The 22936-nt window shown below is 42.7% G+C and overlaps 1 protein-coding gene across 2 annotated transcripts in view; it reads right to left on the bottom strand.

Moving 5' to 3' along the window:
- Window positions 1–22936, bottom strand: part of BAIAP3 (BAI1 associated protein 3) — a 597572-nt gene that overhangs the window by 119996 nt on the left and 454640 nt on the right. For both annotated transcript variants that reach the window (XM_073636787.1, XM_073636789.1), the window contains 5 exons: window positions 19127–19251; window positions 18955–19045; window positions 11273–11329; window positions 6571–6668; window positions 6111–6162 (listed from right to left, as the gene is read on the bottom strand). In XM_073636787.1, coding sequence (XP_073492888.1) covers window positions 6111–6162; window positions 6571–6668; window positions 11273–11329; window positions 18955–19045; window positions 19127–19251 — 423 coding nt within the window. The remainder of the gene's footprint in view (window positions 1–6110; window positions 6163–6570; window positions 6669–11272; window positions 11330–18954; window positions 19046–19126; window positions 19252–22936) is intronic.

Here is a 22936-nt window from a genome sequence, read left to right as displayed (position 1 = left end):
CACAATTGCTCCAGTGCTGCCTTCCTCTTTGCTTGGTTCTTGTAATGGGGGTGTTTAATCTCCCACAGACAGGGCAGCTCACTTAGCATCTCTATGAAGACTGAAATGAAGTCCTTATCTTTCAGTACCATATCCATGTTCACTGCAAGACACAACACAAGACAAAGCCTAATGTCACACAAAACTCTCCTAATCTTGTTACAATATAGGCCTCAATCTAGAAGCAGTATAGGCCCAAGTTTGTCTCTTACCTTCGTTCTTACGATCGCCGCGTCCAATGCTCCTTCCTCCGCTCACAGATCAAACGTAATACGCACGCGTGTTACGCTTTATATACACTGCGCATGCGTGTAACTCCGCCCGCCCCTGACGTTCTTTCTAGTGTATTCCCCGCCCCTTTTCATTCGGCGCAGTGGGGGAAGAGCATGATGGCGGACATACAGCAGGTGCGGGCTAATTGTAGCAACGAGGAGGAGGAGGAGGAAAGGGCGGATCCAGGCACGTCCCGATCCAGAAGGAGACGTTTTAAGGCCACAAATATGTCGTTTGGGGAGATGTTGGAGATGGTCGACATCATGAGGAAGTCCGACTATGACGGAAAATATGGGCCTTACCCCAACCCGAACATCCGAAAGGCCAAGATCATGGCGAAAGTGGTCAGGAGTCTAGAGCGGAATTTTGGGGTACGAAGGTCTAAAGATCAGCTCAGGAAGCGGTGGTCGGACCTGAAGTTGAGAGAGCCAGAGCAGTACCGAAAGATCCCGAGAGTGCTGCAAAAAAGTAAGTAGTTGTGCTGTGTTCCTATTCTTTCTGTCTTTATTACGTTCGTTCTGCTCCAAATGCTTTTATTAGTTGTAACGTTTCAAAAGGTCAACTTTAATGTTCATGGGCACATTATTCGTTCGTATCAAACATTTTTCTTTCGGCCTCTAGAACACCATTGTTTAGGCCATATGCATTTTCACACATTTTTGGGGGCCTACTTGGATGCCAAAAATTGGTTTGTGGAGATGGGTTTGTTACTAGAATGAAATGCAAACTAGATTGTGTGTAAGGAGAGGACACTGAGCAGCTGTTTTCACATCTGGACACTGGAGCACTAGTGTGGGACACAAGAACACCATTTTTATTAGGGGGGGCCACACAGGTGCTCCAGTGTATACTATAGGGGGGGTTACATCTGTGAAGCTTGTACCAAACAGGTAAAGTATTGCAGCTTGACAAAGGGCAATAAAAAATATACATCTTGGAACTCTGCTAAAATAGACAATTGTACCCCACTTCCGAGCAATGTTTCCTATTTCTATAGTTCTGCCATCAAATATCTGTGTGCTAAGTATACCATTTTTGTTTTACATAGGGGATAAAAGACTCGGAGGACACCCCTCATCCCAGGAGACCAGAGACCCCCCCCCCTCTGGAAGAAGGGGAAATACCCCCAACCCAAGAAGCTGAGCAGGAGGAAGAAGAAGACGTGGTGGAGATTGGCACCACAACAGGTGAGTGTCTGCGACCACAGACTCAGGTAAAAGAGATGGCTGGTGGCAGATTTTTGAGACCTTTTTTTTTGTTCTTTATCTCTTTTTAGGTGATCGTGATCCAGAACGCTTTACATCTGAAAGTGCCCAGATCCTGATCGGGGAGATCATGGGGTGTAATCTCCAATTGCAAAACATCCAGCAACAAATCACTGATGTTATTAAAAAAAATAATAACATCATTGATGTTTTGGGGCGAATTTAAACCCCACAAAATCACCTGTTTTATCGTACCAAAATTTTTTAAATGTTTAGAAAAGCCAAATTTGGAGGATGCACACAGTGTGCCAACATGTGCTATCTGCCATCACGGGAGATCAATGGACTCGTTTTGGGGGTGCAACCCCTTCCTCAATTATAAAGTAGCGTTGAGGAAGGGCTTGCTCCCCCCAAACACGTCCCTTGATCCCCCTGATGGCAGATAGCACATGTTGACATTCGTAAATTGGTGTGCATCTTCCAAATTTGGCTTTTCCAGGGGTGATTTCCCCCCATCTGAACCCTATATCAAACCCAGTTCCTAAATACTGATGTCTGATATAGCCTTCAGGTTTTACCTAATGTGAACTTTGTAAGTTCAAGTTTTTTGGCTTTCTCGTTGGTTTTACACAGGCCTGTTTTATCTGAAATGGATATTTTGATTTTTCATAATGCTACTGCAAACATTGTTATACAACATGTTGGTTTGTTTTAAAAACCTTTGGGAAATGCACATGTGATTGTGCACGTATAAAAAAGTGCCTTACTCAAGAATGTGTGGATTATTGTCTCAACACTACAACACTTTTGGGGTGATGTAATTGCTGTTTTATGCAAAAATGGGGGTTATTTCCTAAGGGCAAATCCTCTTTGCACTACAAGTGCAGGTTCAGTGCAGTTGCAAGTGCACTTGTAGTGAAATGTGTTTTTGCATTTAGGAAGTACCAGCCAACACTGTTTTTTATAAGGTTACCCAATCACGACATTTTCTGCACTCAACACATTTCTGTCAGGGTCAGCTAAAACAAACACAAGCAGTAAATGTCCACCAAGAATTTCTTTTGGTTGTTTTTTATTTGAAAAAGGTGTCACAGATTGTCTGGCATATTGATAGCCCCCCTACCCGCAAAGAACTCCAGGTAGTGTAACCGGACATCACGGGCATTCAGGGAGGGCAAGCCAGGACGGCCACTTTCAAGCGCCGTCAGTGTTGATGGATTAGGGATTCCGGCCTCAGGCCCAACTGAGCCGGCATAGTTGGCTGAATGTTTTCTTAAAAAATTATGGAGAACACAGCAGGCAAGTATTATATGGTTCAGTTTATACTCCGCCATATGGATGGGTGTCAGAAATAATCGGAACCGGCTGGCCAGGATTCCAAATGTGTTCTCCACCATTTCTCGGGCTCTGGCCAGCCGGTAATTAAAAACCCTCTATTCCGGGGTGAGGGTCCTCATCGGGAATGGCCGCATCAGGTGGTCCCCCAGCGCAAATGCTTCATCAGCAACAAACACAAATGGGAGACCTTCAACATTGTCCTCTGGAGGTGGCAAGTCCAAGCTGCCATTCTGGAGACGCCTGTAGAACTCCGTCTGGGTGATGACTCCACCATCGGACATCCGGCCATTCTTCCCCACGTCCACATACAAGAACTCGTAATTAGCCGACACCACCGCCAACATCACTATACTATTAAACCCCTTGTAATTATAATAGTACGACCCCGAGTTGGGTGGTGGGACGATGTGGACGTGTTTCCCATCAATTGCCCCTCCGCAGTTAGGAAAGTCCCACCGCTGGGCAAAGTGGGAGGCCACAGTCTGCCATTCCTGTGGCGATGAAGGAAACTGTTGAGGAAAAAAAAATAAACCTTACTATTTTTTCACAGAAACATGGCAAGCAGATTAGACACAAACATTATTGGGGCAACCTCCAGATAGCATTTACTAAGGGGAATTTAACAAGGCCAAAGTATAAGGTACACCTATCATATTCCCCCTCTCCCCCTCTCATGGGCCATTTCTAACATTATAGGGGGGGGAACTCTTGGACAGGTAACCCTCTTCACTTCATTGAGAGATGAATGCCTAAATACAGGGTATTACTTGGAACAGCCCCTCCTTAGTTACACTATTGGCAGACCACTGGACAGGTAAGAAGTGTCTGAATACAAAGATATAAATACACACTGTACACATTTGAGGACATTTGAACATTCTGCTATTACCTATCAAGATAATAATAGAATAAAAAAATCTTTAAACAGTACCATTGGAAAGCATACAGGCAGGCCCTTGCACTTCATGCTTTGGGGAATTCATCCCTAAATCTGAACAGTAAAGAGGTGGGTATAGTGTGTATGGGTTTGGCAAAGTCAGCAGATAGATGATTGAGGATAGATAGAGAATTGGGATCAGCTGACTTAGCAGTTGGGGGGGAGGGTTAAAAAAAATTTGGGGACACCACAAAAAAAAGCCTCTGGCACTTTGCCTGAATTTCAATCAAAAATAACATTTCCAAACATTTTAGGGGGTGTTTGGGGTAAAGCACTACTATGGAGCTGATAAAATACATTGTTAAGTGACTACATGAGGTGAATATAGGCCAGGAGACACCATGTTGGGGAGGTTATTGAAGGGCAAATATGTATGAAGGACATAAAATAATAATTACCTAAAAATCCAGCATGCATGAGAACAAAGGGGACATTCACAGCATATTACAATCATGGTAATTAGGGAATGAGGGAAGAAATACAATATATTATCAAACATTAAATACAATAAAATGTGATATAAAAGGATAAAAATCTTACCTTCATATACTCCTTCTGCAGGACCTGGATGATGGCAGATAATGATACCCAGAGCCTGGGGGGAGATGCCTGTCGAGAACTTCAAGTCCTGCAGACTTCTCCCTGTGGCCAAATACCGCAGGGTAGCGACCAACCTCTGCTCCGGAGTGATGGCTTGTCTCATGCAGGTATCCTGCCTGCTAATATAGGGGGTCAGCGAAGCCAACAAACGGTGAAACACGGGGTCCGTCATCCTGAGAAAGTTCCTGAAATCATAAGGATTATTCTCACGAATCTCACGGAGCAAAGGCATATGACAGAACTGGTCACGCTGAAGCAACCAATTCTTGGTCCATGAACTCCTCCCCACCCTGTTCATGGACTGGACTTGTGTCAAGGTCAGGACCCCAACACCAAGCCCCCGCACAGCACGAACTCTACGAGGAGTACGCATACGAAACATGGCTAGAAAACGGTCGGCTGCTCAGAACGAAGTAACAGAACGCACTGAAGAACAGCAAGGCCTGTGAAGAGCGACCTGAAAAACAGCAACGAGCAGGCAAGATCACACAGAAAACTCCGATACGAACTGACTGCACGCACTGAAGAGCAGATACAAACCCACAAGCACAAACTGAACGGCAGAAAACGATCTGAAAGCCACGAGTCTGAAAAAGCGCGAATCGTCTCTCACCAAACTTTTACTAACACGAGATTAGCAAAAGGAGCCCAAAGGGTGCCGCGCTTGGTTCTGAACCAGCCTTTTCTAGTCTCGTCGTACGTGGTGTACGTCACCGCGTTCTTGGCGATCGGAAATTCCGACAACTTTGTGCGACCGTGTGTAGGCAAAACAAGTTTGAGCCAACATCCGTCTGAAAAAATGCTAGGATTTTGTTGTCGGAATGTCCGAACAAAGTCCGACCGTGTGTACGGGGCATAGGTGAAAAGGCTCTTTTTTGGGTTAAGGTTATTTTAACATTTCACCCTACAATGTACAGCTGAGAATAAAAATGTATTTTTGATGTGGGTGTGTGTGGGTAAAAAAATCAGCCCACCTCCCTCCTGATTTTGGAGAACCAGAGATTTCAGTTGATATCCTCACTTTGCCCCTATGATTTTGTAAGCCTTTGGGGGAATCCCCAGAATAAGGTTACTTATTAAAATCCACCCTGGCAAGAGGGTATGCTAAATAGGAGGGCTTATGTGCAATTCACCTGCACCTCAGGTATTTACATAACATGTAAGGGAAATTAGAGTTCAGCATTAATCACTTTGCATGACAAAGATGAATCATTTGAAAAGTGAGAAGAGAGATCAAATGATGGAACTGCTTCACTTATGAATCATTAGAGAATTACGTTAATTAAATTCATTAGAACTTGTTATTATTCTGTATTAAGGATTGAGCTAGTGATATCAATAAAGCAGAACTTGGTGTATGGTGAGGTTAAAGTGAACCACTTCCTAGTGCCTGTATGTTACATCCAATTTTTTATTTGGCTCCAAGGGTGCTTGTGATGCTAAGGAGATGATTAAACACCCTATTAACAGAAAATCTGATTGATTTTTGCCTAGGATTCTTGGCACCCTGGAAGCCACTTCACCATTGAGTTCTATTGCACCTCACAACCGATTGCCTACTTTACAGTGTGTATATTGGAAACATTTTTACTTTTAAACATTTAAGAATTTTTAGCAGCATACAACTTGTTCCATTATATTAACAATGTAAAATGCTGAGGACGTTTTAGGTACAAATGCCCCTGATTACACCTCGTTAGTACCAAAAAGTGACTTACCAGTTTTTCTAGCTGCCGGTAAGTGATGCTGAAGTAATCTACCTTGACAATGCTAAGGAGAAAGGAAATATTAATCAATATATATACACAAACTTTAGGTGACCTCACATACAGTAGGCCTTATAGTTTTATACAATGCAATATATAATATTACCTGCACCTCTCGGGATCAGAAAGTCAAATATCAGAACATTTATATCTGCCCCCTTTAGAGGGTGGTATAGTAGTAGAAAGAAAGGTAAATGTTTCCTGAGCTGCAAATATATTGAGACATCACAGCATTACTGTCTTTGTGTGCAACTGAACTGTGTAAGTTCACAAAGTCCACAAGAACTAATCCTGTCCCACTGACATCCAGAAAAATGAATCTTTGAGCCCATGATTATAAGTACTGTATATAGTATTGATAATGGTTTATGGTCTTGATACTACATATGAACGCTGATTTAAAGGAACTCACCTGACAAAGAGCTTGTTGTACACATTCTGGCTTTTCTCCACATCTTCATGGACAGCGTCTGATAACTTCACCAAGCTCCTCAGCTGCTCCACATCATTCTATAATACAGAAAATGACATTACAGAAAGATTGTCAAGTATTTTGACCAAATAATTTGATGACTAGACTACTGTGTATCAGTGAAATTTACAGTAAAACCTTGCACACACGGGCTCAATGTCGGGAGACATCGGCCAGTTCAATAAAAACTGTCCGACATTCGGCCCGTGTCGATGTCAGCCGGTCCAACAGAAGCTAGCTGTTTGGCTGCCTTCTGTCGGACGAGCATGCTGGAAAACCAGCAGCTGATCGGTTCCCGATCAGCAATCTCAGTAAGTGGCTAAGAGCGCTGACCAGAGTGTTCTGACGGGGGAGCCCTGTCAGAGCATAACAGCTCAGTGGGGGAGATCGCTAGCATTGGATCGTTACTACAGTGGCTCCAACCAGAGCTGTCAGTTTTTTTTTGTTCATCCCACTGGGTTGAACAGAAAAAAAAACTATAATGCCCCGTACACACGGTCGGATTTTCCGATGGAAAATGTCCGATCGGAGCGTGTTGTCGGAAATTCCGACCGTGTGTGGGCTCCATCGGACATTTTCCATTGGATTTTCCGACACACAAAGTTGGGGAGCAGGAGATAAAATTTTCCGACAACAAAATCCGTTGTCGGAAATTCCGATCGTGTGTACACAAATCCGACGGACAAAGTGCCACGCATGCTCAGAATAAATAAAGAGATGAAAGCTATTGGCCACTGCCCCGTTTATAGTCCCGACGTACGTGTTTTACGTCACCGCGTTCAGAACGATCGGATTTTCCGACAACTTTGTGTGACCGTGTGTATGCAAGACAAGTTTGAGCCAACATCTGTCGGAAAAAATCCTAGGATTTTGTTGTCGGAATGTCCGAACAAAGTCCGACCGTGTGTACGGGGCATTAGTGTGTACCAGGCTTAAAGGTTAAGTTCACAAATTTGCATTAATGTACTTCTTTTGCAGAAATAAAACAGATTTCCATTTATTCTACACACACTTACCTCACTCTCTTCATAGCTGTTTAAAAACCCTGCTCCGTTACTTCTGTTCACTTCCTGGACAGGCTTTAAGTCATGACACAGGAAGGAGTTGACCACATGATCTCATTAGCACACACCCAGCATCATCTACCCTCAGCTGGTCAACTCCTTTCTGTGTCATGACCTAAAGTCTGACCAGAAAGTAAGGCAGAAGTAATGGAGCAGGGATTTTAAACATCCATAAAGAGAATGAGGTACGCGTGTGTAGAATAAATGTAAAGCTGTTTTATTTTTGCAAAATAAGTACTGGAATTTAGAAAAAATAAAATAAAGGTGAACAAAGGTGAACTTAGCCTTTAAGTTCAAGTCTACTATGGAACAAGGCGAGCGTTTTGCCTTTGGCACCACCCCCTAAAGTGCAATGAGGAACAGAGCACTAACTCTTGAGATGGACTAGAAAAGGGTGGAAGGGCATCCCTTCGCTTGTTTACTGCAAAAAATTTAGCCTTCACTCTGCCAAATCAGACCAAGAACATTTCCTGAATTTTGAATCTGAATCTGAGGCATGGCAGAACTTTGATTGCTGCCTTAAAATATTCCAAAATTACATTTACAGATCTCCTCTCTACCTTGACTGTGACTGATCAGTGAAAGGAGAGGTGTTGCACACTAATTAGCTCATCTCTCATTCTGCTCTCCTCCTATAGGCATTCTACTCCACTGTAGTGAAGAAGCAAGCCAAGCATCACTGCAAATCCACTAATGGAGATAGCCAGCTATAGATGAGGGCGGTGGCAAGTTTTTTCATTATCACGTTGGTGTTTGTATTGGTCCAGCAGCGTACCAACACCTTTGCAGCCATTGTGCTATTTGCTGGGTGTTTGGTGTGCTCCTGTACCTTTAAGAAGGGGTGGGCTCTCCTTCAGTCCACCTGCCCTCATTTATTCATCAGAATGCATGTGGCTCCACTGTGGGGACACTCATATTTTAGTGTTAGGACCACAGATACCAAGGTGCCGTGATGATGCTCTGTGGCTTATGCATGCGTTTGCAAATGCGTGCGGACTAAACCCGTTTTTAAGGCATACTGTTAGACAGGTTAATTTGGTTGTCTACGAGCTGGTTGGTAAGTAGGCTTGGGTTTTTTCCTGAGCATTCCCCAGGCTTTGTTGTTACCTGTTTTAGCCTTCCAATACCGCTTACTGCGATAGCCAGCTATAGATGAGGGCGGTGGCAAGTTTTTGCTTTATCACGTTGGTGTTTGTATTGGTCCAGCAGCGCACCACCACCTTTGCAGCTATTGTGCTATTTGCTGGGTGTTTGGTGTGCTCCTGTACCTTTAAGAAGGGGTGGGCTCTCCTTCAGTCCACCTGCCCTCATTTATTCATCAGAATGCATGTGCCTCCACTGTGGGGACACTCATATTTTAGTGTTAGGACCACAGATACCAGGGTGCTGTGACGAGGCTCTGTGGCTTATGCATGCTTTTGCAAATGCGTGCGGACTAATCCCCTGTTTTTAACGCATACTGTTAGACAGGTTTATTCGGTTGTCTGCGAGCTGGTTGGTAAGAAGGCTTGGGTTTTTTCCTGGGCATTCCCCAGGCTTTGTTGTTACCTGTTTTAGCCTTCCAATGCCAGTTACTGCGATAGCCAGCTATAGATGAGGGTGGTGGCAAGTTTTTTCATTATCATAATGGAGAAGTATGTAGCACTTTCAGCCTGGGCTCTGGCTAGGCCACGCCCCCAACATGTTTCGCTCCCTCTCCTGGAGATTAACCACTTCCCACCTGTAGGACGTCATATGACATCCTTGGGTTGAAGTGGTAATATCTGAATGATGCCTGCAACTACAGGCATCATTCAGATATCTTTCTTTTCAGCCGGTCATTCCCTGCTATTAAGCAGCTGGATTGCTTTTACGGGATGCCCCCCTCCTGCTGCCCTCCGCTGCTATTCCGGGCTCTCTCGTGAGATTGGGAAGCCGGATTACCGATCCAGCAGCAGTGCTGGATTACCGTATGGTACCCAGCCAGCTCTATGACCCTGGGAGGCCGGAAGCGACATCATGACGTCACTTCCGGCTCTGGCAGATGTAAACCCTGCCAGTTTTTTTTTCCTCTCATGCTTTTCAGGGTAGAGGGGATATTTGGGGTCTCATTGACCCCAGATGTCTCCATAAAGAGGACCTGTCATGACTTATTCCTATTACAAGGAATGTTTATTTGTTTACATTTCTTATAATAGGAATAAAAGTGATTAAAAAAAATGAAAGAAATGACAGTGTAAAAATAAAATAAATAATAATGAAATTTATAATAGGAATAAAAGTGATTTAAAAAAATGAAAGAAATGACAGTGTAAAAATAAAATAAATAATAATGAAATTTTTTTTTTAAAGCGCCCTGTCCCCTCGTGCTCACATGCAAAAGCAAACACATACATAGGTTGCATCCACATTTGTAAACGACGTTCGGACCACACGTGAAGTATCGCTGTAAATGTAGACCTCCCTTGTAACTCTAAACTGGTAACCTGTACAAAATTTTAAAGCGTATGCTATGGTACGGAATTTGCCAAGTACCGAAGTTTGGCGCCATTCCATGAGTGTGTGCAATTTTGAAGTGCGACATGTTAGGCATCTATTTACTCGGTGTAACATTATCTTTCACATTATGCAAAAAAATTGAGCTAAATATTGTGTTTCGTTTTTTTTTTTTTTAATTCATTAACGTTTATTTTTTCCAACAAAAATTGTGTTTGAAAAATTGCTGCGCAAATACCATGTGACATAACAAATTGCAACAATCACCATTTTATATCCTAGGGTCTCTGCTAAAAAAATAGATAATGTTTGGGCATTCTGAGTAACTTTCTAGCAAAAACATTATGATTTTTACATGTAGGAGAGGAATGCCAGAATTGGCCTGGTATGAAAGTGGTTAATCATGGGTTCTCCACTGCAGCATCTGATACCAGATCAAATTCAGGTACTTACACTGCTTGCAATTAAAAAATAAATTTCATGATGTACTAATAATTTCAAAGCTGCATTATTTTGGCCTTATATAGTTTTAGATTTTATGCAACACAATATATAATATTACCTTTAACTCTCAGGATAAGAACGTCAAATATCAGAACATTTATATCTGCGCCTTAAGAGGATGGATATTTTGAGAAATCACAGCATTACTGCCTTTGTGTGCAACTGAACTGAAGTTCATCTTTAAGCCACCTTGAATTTGTGATATTCATTAGTGTTGTACTCTTTCCCTCTCGTTTAACTTAGAAAAGGCATTCTGTGTAAATGACTTATATTTTCTGATTGTATGTAGAGGATGATGGGAATCTTATATTAAGCCGCTTTATGGGTATTTACACAAAGAATTATTATTATTATACAGGATTTGCGCAGAGCTTTACAATCTAAAGGGAGGCAGCACAGTTACAATACAATAAAATACAAGCGAGTTAAGAGGGCTCTGCTCATAAGAGCTTACAATCTAACAGATTTCACAATTAATTTGATCCAGTTTACTATGAATACAGTATACATGATATAAGCTACATTGTTTGTTTATTTACTCGCTTGGGGTTCTTTAATGAATCCATTTGACATGAACAGCAGTGAACCTTTGGACTTACCTTTTCCACAGGTTTGTAGGACATGTATGTCTTTTCATACCATTCTAGTGTGCCTTTCTGAAAAACAGAAACCAAAGTCAATGATTTGGTAAACCAATCCCTCACGCGTTAATTCCTTTCACTGAAAGCCAGCATTTAACTAAATAGATATCTAAAAAAAAGAAAGGATCTCCTCTTACTCAGCTCTCCGTGACTTCAACGTCTCCAACTAATGTAAAATAATTAGGTTCATGTCATTTGAGAAGAGTAAATAGTGAAGTCAATGAGTCCAGCATTGGACGGTGTGGGGGCGCATATTAAATATTGTACAGAAGTGTACACAGAATACATACAATGACATGCAGTGGTCTATTCATCCATTCATGGCTTGGCTTTAGTTTGCAGTAAAATGGGGTGATATTATCTAAGTGGTGAATGGAATTGTGAACAAACATGAATGTAAAGGCAGAGATACAAACAAGAAAAAAAATATTTCATTTTAAATGCTTCATCGTGCATGCATTTCTCTCCCCATCATAAATAAGGATACTTTATCACTTTCATTTCTGTGGACATTAGATTATTCTAGAATTCAGGTGGTAGAGGGCTATACTGCAAGCATGGTAGAGGTACTATAAAAAAAAATCAAATGATTGCTATAGTGGGGCCGCTTCCTATTGGATCCAGAACAGGATTCCTGGGAGAGTCCGTATGTCCAGTGAGAGGATAAAAAGGATTGGTCCAGATATGAATTTTAGTTTTGCCTGAATAAAGGGGTCTATCAAGAGCTAACAGCCAATGTGTTACAGTATTAGCACAAATCCCCCTTTATCGGGGCTATAATATAACAGAAACAGATTTTTAGGTTATTTTAATTATACCAATGTATCAATTCGTAAATTCCATAAGAATAATTAAAATAATATCCTTAATGTATTTTAATAATATTTTAGTGACAAATAAAAATTCATACCAGGACCAATCTCTAAGTTTTGAAGCTCCATACAATGTGACCATTAGAGACATCCCCTGCTCAGGGTTCTTTCACATCATACTGCGCATCAAAAATGCATTGTATATAGCAAATGCACACTATATTACCAAAAATATTGGGACGCCTGTCTTTTTATACACACATGAACTTTAATGGCATCCCAGTCTTAGTCTGTAGGGTTCAATATTGAGTCGGTCCACCCTTTGCAGTTATAACAGCTTCAATTCTTCTGGGAAGGCTATCCACAAGGTTTAGTAGGGTGTCTATGGGAATGTTTGACCATTCTTCCAGAAGCGCATTTGTGAGGTCGTTGATGTGGACAAGAAGGCCTGGCTCGCAGTCTCCATTCTAATTCATCCCAAATATGTTCTATCGGGTTGAGGTCAGGACTCTGTGCAGGCCAGTCAAATTCCTCCACCCCAAACTCCCTCATCCATGTCTTTATGGACCTTGCTTTGTGCACTGGTCCAAATCATTTGGTGGAGGGGTATTATGGTGCGGGGTTGTTTTTCAGGGGTTGGGCTTGGCCCCTTAGTTCCAGTGAAGGGAACTCTTAAGGCATCAGCATACCAAGACATTTTGGATATTTGCATGCTCCCAACTTTGTGGGAACAGTTTGGGGATGACACCTTCCTGTTCCAAAATGATTGCGCACCAGTGCACAAAGCAAGGTATGTTAATATTAAAGTGGATATAATGGCAAAAGGTTTTTTACCTTAACGCATTTTCTGCAATAAGGTAAAAAAACCTTCCTCTGCCTGTACCCTCCTCCCCGAAACATTTACCTACATTGATCTATCACTGTGCCTGTCTGCAGCTCTTATCTCCCCTGTTCCAACTCTCACGGGCTTCAGTGAAAGCAATTGGAGCCATTGGTTCCTGCTCCTGTCAGTCAAATCCTGTGAGGAGGGAGTGAGGGCGGGGCAGAGCTGCACTGTGTGTGTCTATGGATGCACACAGCCCAGCTCGAGAGTGCACCTAGACGTGTGTCCCCATAGCACACAGCTTGCTATGGGGGCACAAGCCGAAGAGGAGTAGCCGACAGCACCAGTAGGGGACCCCAGAAGAGGAGGTCAGGGGCTGCTTTATGCAATACCACTGCACAGAGCAGGTAAGCATAAATCTTTTTTTGTTAAAATAACTGAAAAGGGTAAGCTATTATTACTAGGAATATGTAACACATTTTGCAAATACATACTGTATGTATATGGTGTGTATGGTAAAGTGAGCAGTTTTAAGTACAGTATATGTCCAACCAAAACTTTTTTTTGTTTTGGATAGATTGGGGAGAAGATAAAAACCCCTGCTGGGTTTACGCTGCTATCGAGGCTCCAATAGAGAGATTTCTTCTCACTAAGGCCCCTTTCACACTGGGGCGGTAGGGGGCGTCGGCAGTAAAACAGCACTATTTTTAGCGCTGTATTACCGCGGTATTTGGCCGCTAGCGGTGCGGTTTTAACCCCCCGCTGGCGGCCGAAAAAGGGTTAAATCCACTCATATAGCGTGGCTATAGCCGCGGCATAGCCGCGCTGTCCCATTGATTTCAATGGGCAGGAGCGGTTTAGGAGCGGTGAATACACCGCTTATTCGCCGCTCCAAAGATGCGGCTGACAGGAGATTTTTTCTTCTCCTGCCAGCGCACCACTTCAGTGTGAAAGCCCTCAGGCTTTCACACTGAACAAACAGCGGAGGCTGTTTTGGGGCGGTTTGCAGGTGGTATTTTTAGCGCAATAACGCCTGCAAACCGCCCCAGTGTGAAGGGGGCCTTACTGTCACGGTGACAACGGTTTCTATTGACAGAAATTGAGAGAACATCTTAAAGAGTAACAAAGACAAAAATAGAGTTGTTTTAGGATTAGGAAGGCTAGAACCCCTGACAGTTTTTTATGTTGTCTATTTAAAAGGCTCACTGGCTCAAATCCCAACCACAACACTACCTGCCTGGAGTTCTCCCTGTGTGTCCGTGGGTTTCCTCCAGGTACACCGGTTTCCTCCCATACTCCAAAGACATGCTGCTAGGTTAATTGGATCCTGTCTAAATTGACTCTAGTATGTGCAGAAGAGAGTTTAATAAGACTCGTAACCACTCATTACAATTAGAAGAAAAGAGGTTTAACCTTAAACTACGTAGAGGGTTCTTTACTGTAAGAGCGGCAAGGATGTGGAATTCCCTTCCACAGGCAGTGGTCTCAGCGGGGGGCATTGATAGCTTCAAGAAACTATTAGATAATCACCTGAATGACCGCAACATACAGGGATATACAATGTAATACTGACACATAATCACACACATAGGTTGGACTTGATGGACTTGTGTCTTTTTTCAACCTCACCTACTATGTAACTATGTAACTATGTATATGTATGTATGAATGTGAGTTAAGGACCTTAGATTGTAAGCTCCTTGAGGGTAGGGACTGATGTGAATGTACGATGTATATGTAAAGTGCTGCGTAAATTGACGGCGCTATATAAGTACCTGAAATATATTTATAAATAAATAAATGTAACTGATTTTTCCTTACTTCCTGTTGTCTGAAATTTTCACCACTGAAGAGGAATCTTTAAACGGAGCATCATATAGCAGTAAAAGCCCAACAGGGGCTCTAACTTTTCACACTCTATCCAAAGCTAAATAAAATATTTTGGTTGTACTTACACACCAATATAAATATTCTTATCAATGTGTGGTAATGTATTAAAAGCCCCGTAATTCTGTTCATGCTGCACCCCTGTACTCATTACACGTGGCAGACGTGATTTTTAGGCCTCCTCAGTTAGGTTGGCTCATGAGGGATACTAAGCATGGTTGTATGATTTTTTATGCAAACCACATTTAACAGTTCAATTAAAACAGTTTCTTTTTTAAAGATTTTATTTTTTAAACTTAAATGCTTTATCTAGCAGATCCCTAAATAAAAGAAAGTATTGTTTCCAAATGTTCTGGCTGAAAGCTGGAATCAGGGCTTTCTTCCCTCCTCCTATAGCCTGTTTGCCTTTTATTAAGTACCCAATGCAGACTTATGTGAGCATGCTGGAACACAATTAGGGAGACAGTCAAAATGTATCGCTGTATGATAGATTTTTCTTCTTTCACAGCACTCTTTTGTGGTGTTAAATTCCCCCTCAATCAGTCCAATTGTGCTCCTGCGTACCATATTTAGAAGAGAGCATGCAGAGACTTTTAGAAGGTAAACTGGCAGTTATGACTCAGCTCTTGAGTCAGTTAGGACACACAATAGTGTTTTTATTTTTTCCCAATACAGGAAATAAGTTCAAATATCATGCTACAGTTATAAGTTCAAATATAACTGCAGAAAGCAAAAAAGAGAATTGAGAGAGCAATAAATCCCGCTTGCAGTAAAAAAAAAAAAATCATAGTTTTGTTTGAAGTTGGAAAGGCTTAAGATTCTGTCTGTTACCTCACTGGCAGTCAGTAGTAATTTTGGTGAAGAGAGTGCCATATGTATGGTTGTCTGCCCCAACCAAGGACAAGCCCCCTCTCCTTTTCTCATGATTGGGGGCATAGTCCATATATACATATATCTTTTCTCTGGCAGAAAATTTGGGTTGAGACACCTTCTTCATAGAGATTTACTTCAAACAGTGAGAGTGCGGATGGGATGGCGGAATGACTCTATGTGACAGTGTCCTTCTTTTAACCACTTGACGACCGCCGCACGAGGATATACGTCCACAGAGCGGCACGGGCAGGCAAAAGGACATACATATACGTCCTTGCCTTCCCGCGGGTGGGGGGTCCGATTGGACCCCCCCCGGTGCCAGCGGCGGTCGCCTTTGGTCTGGCAGCGATCAGAGATGAGGGGGAGGCCATCCGATCGTGCCCCCCCCCCCCTCGTGATCGCTCCCAGCCAATGAGATTCTTATCCTGCCTCTGTGTAGTACACAGAGGCAGAGGAAATGATGTCATCTCTCCTCGGCAGTTTCCGTTCTGGCGCCGAGGAGAGAAGACTGAAATGTGAGTGCACCAAACACACACAGTAGAACATGCCAGGCACACATTACACCCCCCTTTACCCCCTCCCCCCCCCGTCACATTGACACCAAGCAGTTTTTTTTTTTTGATTACTGCATGGTGTCAGTTTGTGACAGTTACTGTGTTAGGGCAGTTAGGGTTAGCCCCCTTTAGGTCTAGGGTACCCCCCTAACCCCCCCTAATAAAGTTTTAACCCCTTGATCACCCCCTGTCGCCAGTGTCGCTAAGCGATCATTTTTCTGATCGCTGTATTGGTGTCACTGGTGACGCTAGTTAGGGAGGTAAATATTTAGGTTCGCCGTCAGCGTTTTATAGCGACAGGGACCCCCATATACTATCTAATAAAGGTTTTAACCCCTTGATTGCCCCCTAGTTAACCCTTTCACCACTGATCACTGTATAACCGTTACGGGTGACGCTGGTTAGTTCGTTTATTTTTTATAGTGTCAGGGCACCCGTCGTTTATTACCGAATAAAGGTTTAGCCCCCTGATCGCCCGGCGGTGATATGCGTCGCCCCAGGCAGCGTCAGATTGGCGCCAGTACCGCTAACACCCACGCACGCAGCATACGCCTCCCTTAGTGGTATAGTATCTGAACGGATCAATATCTGATCCGATCAGATCTATACTATCGTCCCCAGCAGTTTAGGGTTCCCAAAAACGCAGTGTTAGCGGGATCAGCCCAGATACCTGCTAGCACCTGCGTTTTGCCCCTCCGCCCGGCCCAGCCCAGCCCACCCAAGTGCAGTATCGATCGATCACTGTTACTTACAAAACACTAAACGCATAACTGCAGCGTTCGCAGAGTCAGGTCTGACTCTGGTCAGGTTTGTAAACAAAAAGTGTCAGAAAGGGCTTTGTCTTCAAGTGGTTAGAAGAGTGGGTGATGTGTGACATAAGCTTCTAAATGTTGTGCATAAAATGCCAGGACAGTTCAAAACCCCCCCAAATGACCCCATTTTGGAAAGTAGACACCCCAAGCTATTTGCTGAGAGTCATGTCGAGTCCATGGAATATTTTATATTGTGACACAAGTTGTCACTTGATATATTGCTCAAACATGCCATGGGAATATGTGAAATTACACCCCAAAATACATTCTGTTGCTTCTCCTGAGTACGGGGATACCACATGTGTGAGACTTTTTGGGAGCCTAGCCGCGTACGGGACCTCGAAAACCAAGCACCGCCTTCAGGCTTTCTAAGGGCGTAAATTTTTGATTTCACTCTTCACTGCCTATCACAGTTTCGGAGGCCATGGAATGCCCAGGTGGCACAAAACCCCCCCAAATGACCCCATTTTGGAAAGTAGACACCCCAAGCTATTTGCTGAGAGGTATAGTGAGTATTTTGCAGACCTCACTTTTTGTCACAAAGTTTTGAAAATTGAAAAAAGAAAAAAAAAAAGTTTTTTCTTGTCTTTCTTCATTTTCAAAAACAAATGAGAGCTGCAAAATACTCACCATGCCTCTCAGCAAATAGCTTGGGGTGTCTACTTTCCAAAATGGGGTCATTTGGGGGGGTTTTGTGCCACCTGGGCATTCCATGGCCTCCGAAACTGTGATAGGCAGAGTGAAATCAAAAATTTACGCCCTTAGAAAGCCTGAAGGCGGTGCTTGGTTTTTGGGGTCCCGTACGCAGCTAGGCTCCCAAAAAGTTTTAGTTAAGTGTCCAGTTCAACATGTTTCGGAGGCCTAAAGTGTCACTAAACCCACATCATAAAAAATATCAATAAATGCTGTATTACATGCTGTTCAGACTCCCTCAGTCACTAGGTGATTTGTTTACTTCTGCTTTCTATCTCCACCTCCTGTTCATGGCCCCAGTTTAGCTAGAGATTTTGCAGCTGTGGTGTCAACTCTGCACATGCTCAGTTTTCAGTGAGTTTCTATGCTGAGCATTACCTCTCTATTACATCTGAGCAGCCCATGTGACTATAGAGTCACACATGTGGGTGTATACACAGTGGTAAATGACAGCCCACTCCCTCCCTCCTCCTCCATACCCACTAACCAGCTTATTAACACAATGTGGGAGGGATTTTACATGTAGATAAATGGAGACTTCACCTCCCTCTTATTCTAAGACACAGGCTGGAGGGGCGTGACATTTCAAATATATAGTTGTATGACAATTTAACACAGTTTATTGATATTATTTTTTTTTTTTTTTACTCTGTATTTCAAAGGCTTTTTTTGAACATGTGACCAGCAGCAGAGGACTAGAAGCTTCTCCTGATTATGTTTCCCTGCAAACAGGCTGGGAAAGAGCTGGGTCATGTGACAGCTGTACCTGTATATAGATTAGGCAAAAGGTACTTGTTGTACTTGATGTTTTCTTTTTTTTTTTTTATAAAAATAATTACAGTGCCATTGTCCACATACAGAAATAGAAGGGACAATGTGAATTAAACAGTGTGTGTTTAGTATCACTTTAATCAACTCACTTTCATGTGTGTAAATACAATATACATGATGATCAACTATGTATATATATATATATATATATATATATATATATATATATATATATATATATATATACACACACACACACACACACACACACACACACACACACACACACACACACACACACTGTATGTAATGCAAAGTGCTAACTATCAACCCACCAATGACATAAATATAGGTGTTTCTTTGTCAGAACTTGCATGCGTGCACATTTTTGTGTGTTCCCGTGCTAGAATAATACCTTTAAGACAGTTGCTATTTCCAGGTGCAGTTCATTATGAAAGGGGCAGACCGTCTTAAACGCTTGCATATTTTGGATTTGGCTGAGACACCTGCAGCAGGCGAGAACAATGTGTGAGCACAACACTTCTGACACATTTCTACAGCAGAATATTTATGTAGCCGAGAGTTACCTTAGCATGAATTCCAGGCGACTAATGACCGTTGTGTTAAGGACAGGGAAATTGTCCCTCAGCTTCTTCAGAAGTAAGAGACAATATTCAGTGAACAACGTGAAGCTTTCAGCTAAACTTTCTACCTGGAATATTAAAAAGAAACAGATCTAGGGTTAATGCAGAGACCTTGTCAGAGAACTGATATATACTAAACACTTCAGACTTTTAAAATTGAATTCAATAGTTTAGATGTTAAAATAAAAATAAAGAGGAATTCCAGGTATGGATATTTTATACATGGTCACATGGAAACGGCGATCTGAATACTTTGAAGTGCAAAGAAGGGATCGGGGGTATTTTAGACCCCCGATCCCTCCATAAAGGTACCTGTCACCACCTATTACTGTCACAAGGGATGTTTACATTCCTTGTGACAGCAATAAAAGTGATCAAATTTATTTTTTTTTAAAACAATTTATTAATATTAAAATAAATAAAAAATAAATAAGAAAAAAAAAATTTTTTTTTAAAGCTCCCCCGTCACCGCGAACTCGGGCAGCAAAGAAAACGCATACGGAAGTCGCGCCCGCATATGTAAACGGTGTTCAAATCACACATGTGAGGTATCGCCGCAATCGTCAGAGCAAGAGCAATAATTCTAGCACTAGACCTCCTCTGTGACTCTAACCTGGTAACCATAAAAAAAAAAATTTAAACCGTCGCCTATGGAGATTTTTAGGTACCGTAGTTTGTCGCCATTCCACGAGTGCATGCAATTATAAAGCATGACATGTTTGGTATCTATTTACTCAGCGTAACATCATCTTTCACATTATACAAAAAAATTGGGCTAACTTTACTGTTTTGTTTTTTTTAAATTCGTGAAAGTGTCCCTTTTACCAAAAAGTTGCGTTTAAAACACTGCCGTGTGACATAAAATATTGCAACAATTGCCATTTTATTCTTTAGATTCTCTTTTTTTTAACATAAAGTTTATTTATAATGAGTAAACAAACATAAAACAAATCAATTTATAATAAATTGAGACAGATTTTGTGCATTAATCGGATATACAATATCGAGCCAAATAAGTTTCAGTGACAGTGGTATACATTAAGATTACATCCATTGAGCTTAGTAACCATTGAATACACAACCCCTGACAAAAATTATGGAATCACCAGTCCCTGAGGATGTTCCTTCAGTTGTTTATTGTTGTAGAAAAAAAGCGGATCACAGACATGGCCAAAAACTAAAGGCATTTCAAATGGCAACTTTCTGGCTTTAAGAAACACTAAAAGAAATCAAGAAAAATAATTGTGGTGGCCAGTAACAGTTAGATTTATAGAACAAGCACAGGGAATAAATTATGGAATCAGTCAATTCTGAGGAAAAAAATATGGAATCATGAAAAACAAACAAAATAACAACTTATTAAAAAAGGAAATTGGTATGGGGACAGGAGTCTGTCTAAAGAGGTAATTGAGTCTAGGGAGGATTGACATCTTAATTAAATTCACGTGTCCTACTGGGGTGAGGGGGAGTGACCGATGGATTACTTGAGAAAGTACCGGGGTCAAATTGAGGGTAATAAACTGGCGGATGTCCCTATGTATCTCCACTCCCAGGTATCTGAACTGGGACACCCGTCGAAGCTGCGCATCTGAATGCAGAGGAGCAGTTTCAGAGTGGAGCGGGAACAAGACAGATTTCCCTCAGTTCATGCATATTCCCGAGTATCGTCCATATCTGTCTATAACCTCAAGTGCCTGTTGTTAGGGAGCTTCCGTCGTCCCTAAGATATAGTAGGGTATCATACGCGTATAATGACACTTTCTCTTGAAGGGGGCCTATGTCTATACCTTGTATCTGAGGGGTAGACCTGATTAGGATAGCCATGGGCTCTATTGCGAGCGTAAAGAGCCCTGGTGATAGGGGGCAGCCCTGTCTTGTCCCCCTTCTCAGAGGGAAAGGTGGGGAGAGAACAGTTCCAGTGCGGACCCTGGCCGTCGGAGATCTGTACACAGCCTCAACCCAGGAGATGAAGACGGGACCAAACCCAAACCTGTGGAGGACCTCCCATAGATAATTCCATTCGACTGAATCGAAAGCTTTTTCTGCATTCAGGGAGGCCACCATCGATGTGTCAACGTCTCCAGCCCCCGAGGTCAAGTCCGCATACAGTCTCCGAAGATTAGTATCTGTGCCCTTACCTGGCATAAAGCTCGACTGGTCTTCATGTATTAGCGAGAGTATTACTTCATTAAGGCGTCTAGCAAGAATTTTGGTCAATATTTTGGCATCCGAATTGAGGAGGGAAATAGGCCTATAGGATGAGCATAATTGGGGGTCCTTCCCAGGCTTAGGTATTACCACTGTTATGGCCTGTGCCATGGACGGGGGGAAGGCATCCTCTTTTAGTGTCTTGGTAAGCAAATTGTGTAGTCTAGGTGCCACCTCCTCCCCATACTGCTTATAAAACCCATCCGTACCTGGGGTCTTACCTGATTGTAGAGAGCCTAGTGCTTGCTGAACCTCCTCTAGTGTGATAGGACTATCCAGGAGTTCCCGTGCGGCCGGGGGAAGGGTTGGGAACTGCACCTCATCAAGGAACCCCAATAACTCCTCTCCAGAGTATCCTACTTTGGATGAATATAATGTGGAGTAGAATTATGCAAAGCATCTGTTAATATCTGAAGGGTCAGTCACTATTGTCCCGTCCGCTGCCCGAATTCTAGCTATTGTGGAGGTCGGGGACTGTTCTTTAGCAATCCAGGCTAGTAATCTACTTGTTTTTTCCCCTTGTTCGAATATTCTTTGTGCTTGGACTAGCTGCCATTTATGTACTTTGGCTACTCTCAAAAGCATCACCTCTCTATAGGCCGCTTTCATATCCTGTCCCATGATAGGGTTAGCCGTGAGGGCATATCGAGATTCAAGGGATTGGGCCCTGGCCTTAGCCCCCTCCAATGTAATCTGATCGTTTTTACGTTCCCTAGCTATAGAAGAGAGGTAGCACCCTCTGATAAATGCCTTGAAAGCATCCCAATCATTACCTGGTGAGGAAGTACCAGCATTTACCTTCCAATACTGTCTAATCATTGCAGCAATTTCGAATTCTATAGTGGGGTGAGATATCCAAAATCTGGACAGGTACCAGATTCTGTCAGCTGGGGGTGTCCCCCATTTGTATATCGCAAATCAGAGGTGAATGGTCTGAAATGCCCCTGGGAAGGAGCTCAATCTCCCTAATCTTAGGCAGTACACCGGCACTGGCATAGAGTAAATCAATTTGAGACATCGTGTTGTGAGAAAGGGAGTGGCAGGTGTAGGAGCGGTCTGTGGAGTGCTTCCACCTCCACGCATCCTCTAAACCAAACAATCCCACCCATCTAGAGAGGGCAGAGTCCGTAGCCGGGTCTGGGGTCAGCCTGTCCAGGGAGGGGTTCGGAGCGATATTAAAGTCCCCTGCCAGAAGAACATTTTATGTGGGATATTGGGCCAACAGGGGGATAATACCATGTAGGATGGAGAGGTCGGCCGGAGGCGGCAGATACAAGCCCACCACTACCATTTCAACCGTTTCAATACACGCATGGAGTAGGACATATCGTCCCCCAGGGTCCAGCTTAACGTCCAGTAATTCAAAATTAAGGGACTTGTGAATTAATATACTAACTCCACAGGAATAACCCGAGTAGGTAGCATGGAAGTGTCGCCCCACCTAGGGACGTCTAAGGCTCAAAACTCTACTTTAAGGAATTCAAATACTAAGGAACGTTTGATTTTATTGTTAAGCCCTGGGACATTCCAGGAGAGGACCTTTAT

Source organism: Aquarana catesbeiana, linkage group LG06 (genome assembly GCF_042186555.1).
Source record: "Aquarana catesbeiana isolate 2022-GZ linkage group LG06, ASM4218655v1, whole genome shotgun sequence".
Classification (NCBI taxonomy): Eukaryota; Metazoa; Chordata; class Amphibia; order Anura; family Ranidae; genus Aquarana; species Aquarana catesbeiana.
The sequence above is the reverse complement of the archived record's forward strand: the minus strand, read 5'-3'. Positions and strand labels throughout refer to the sequence as shown.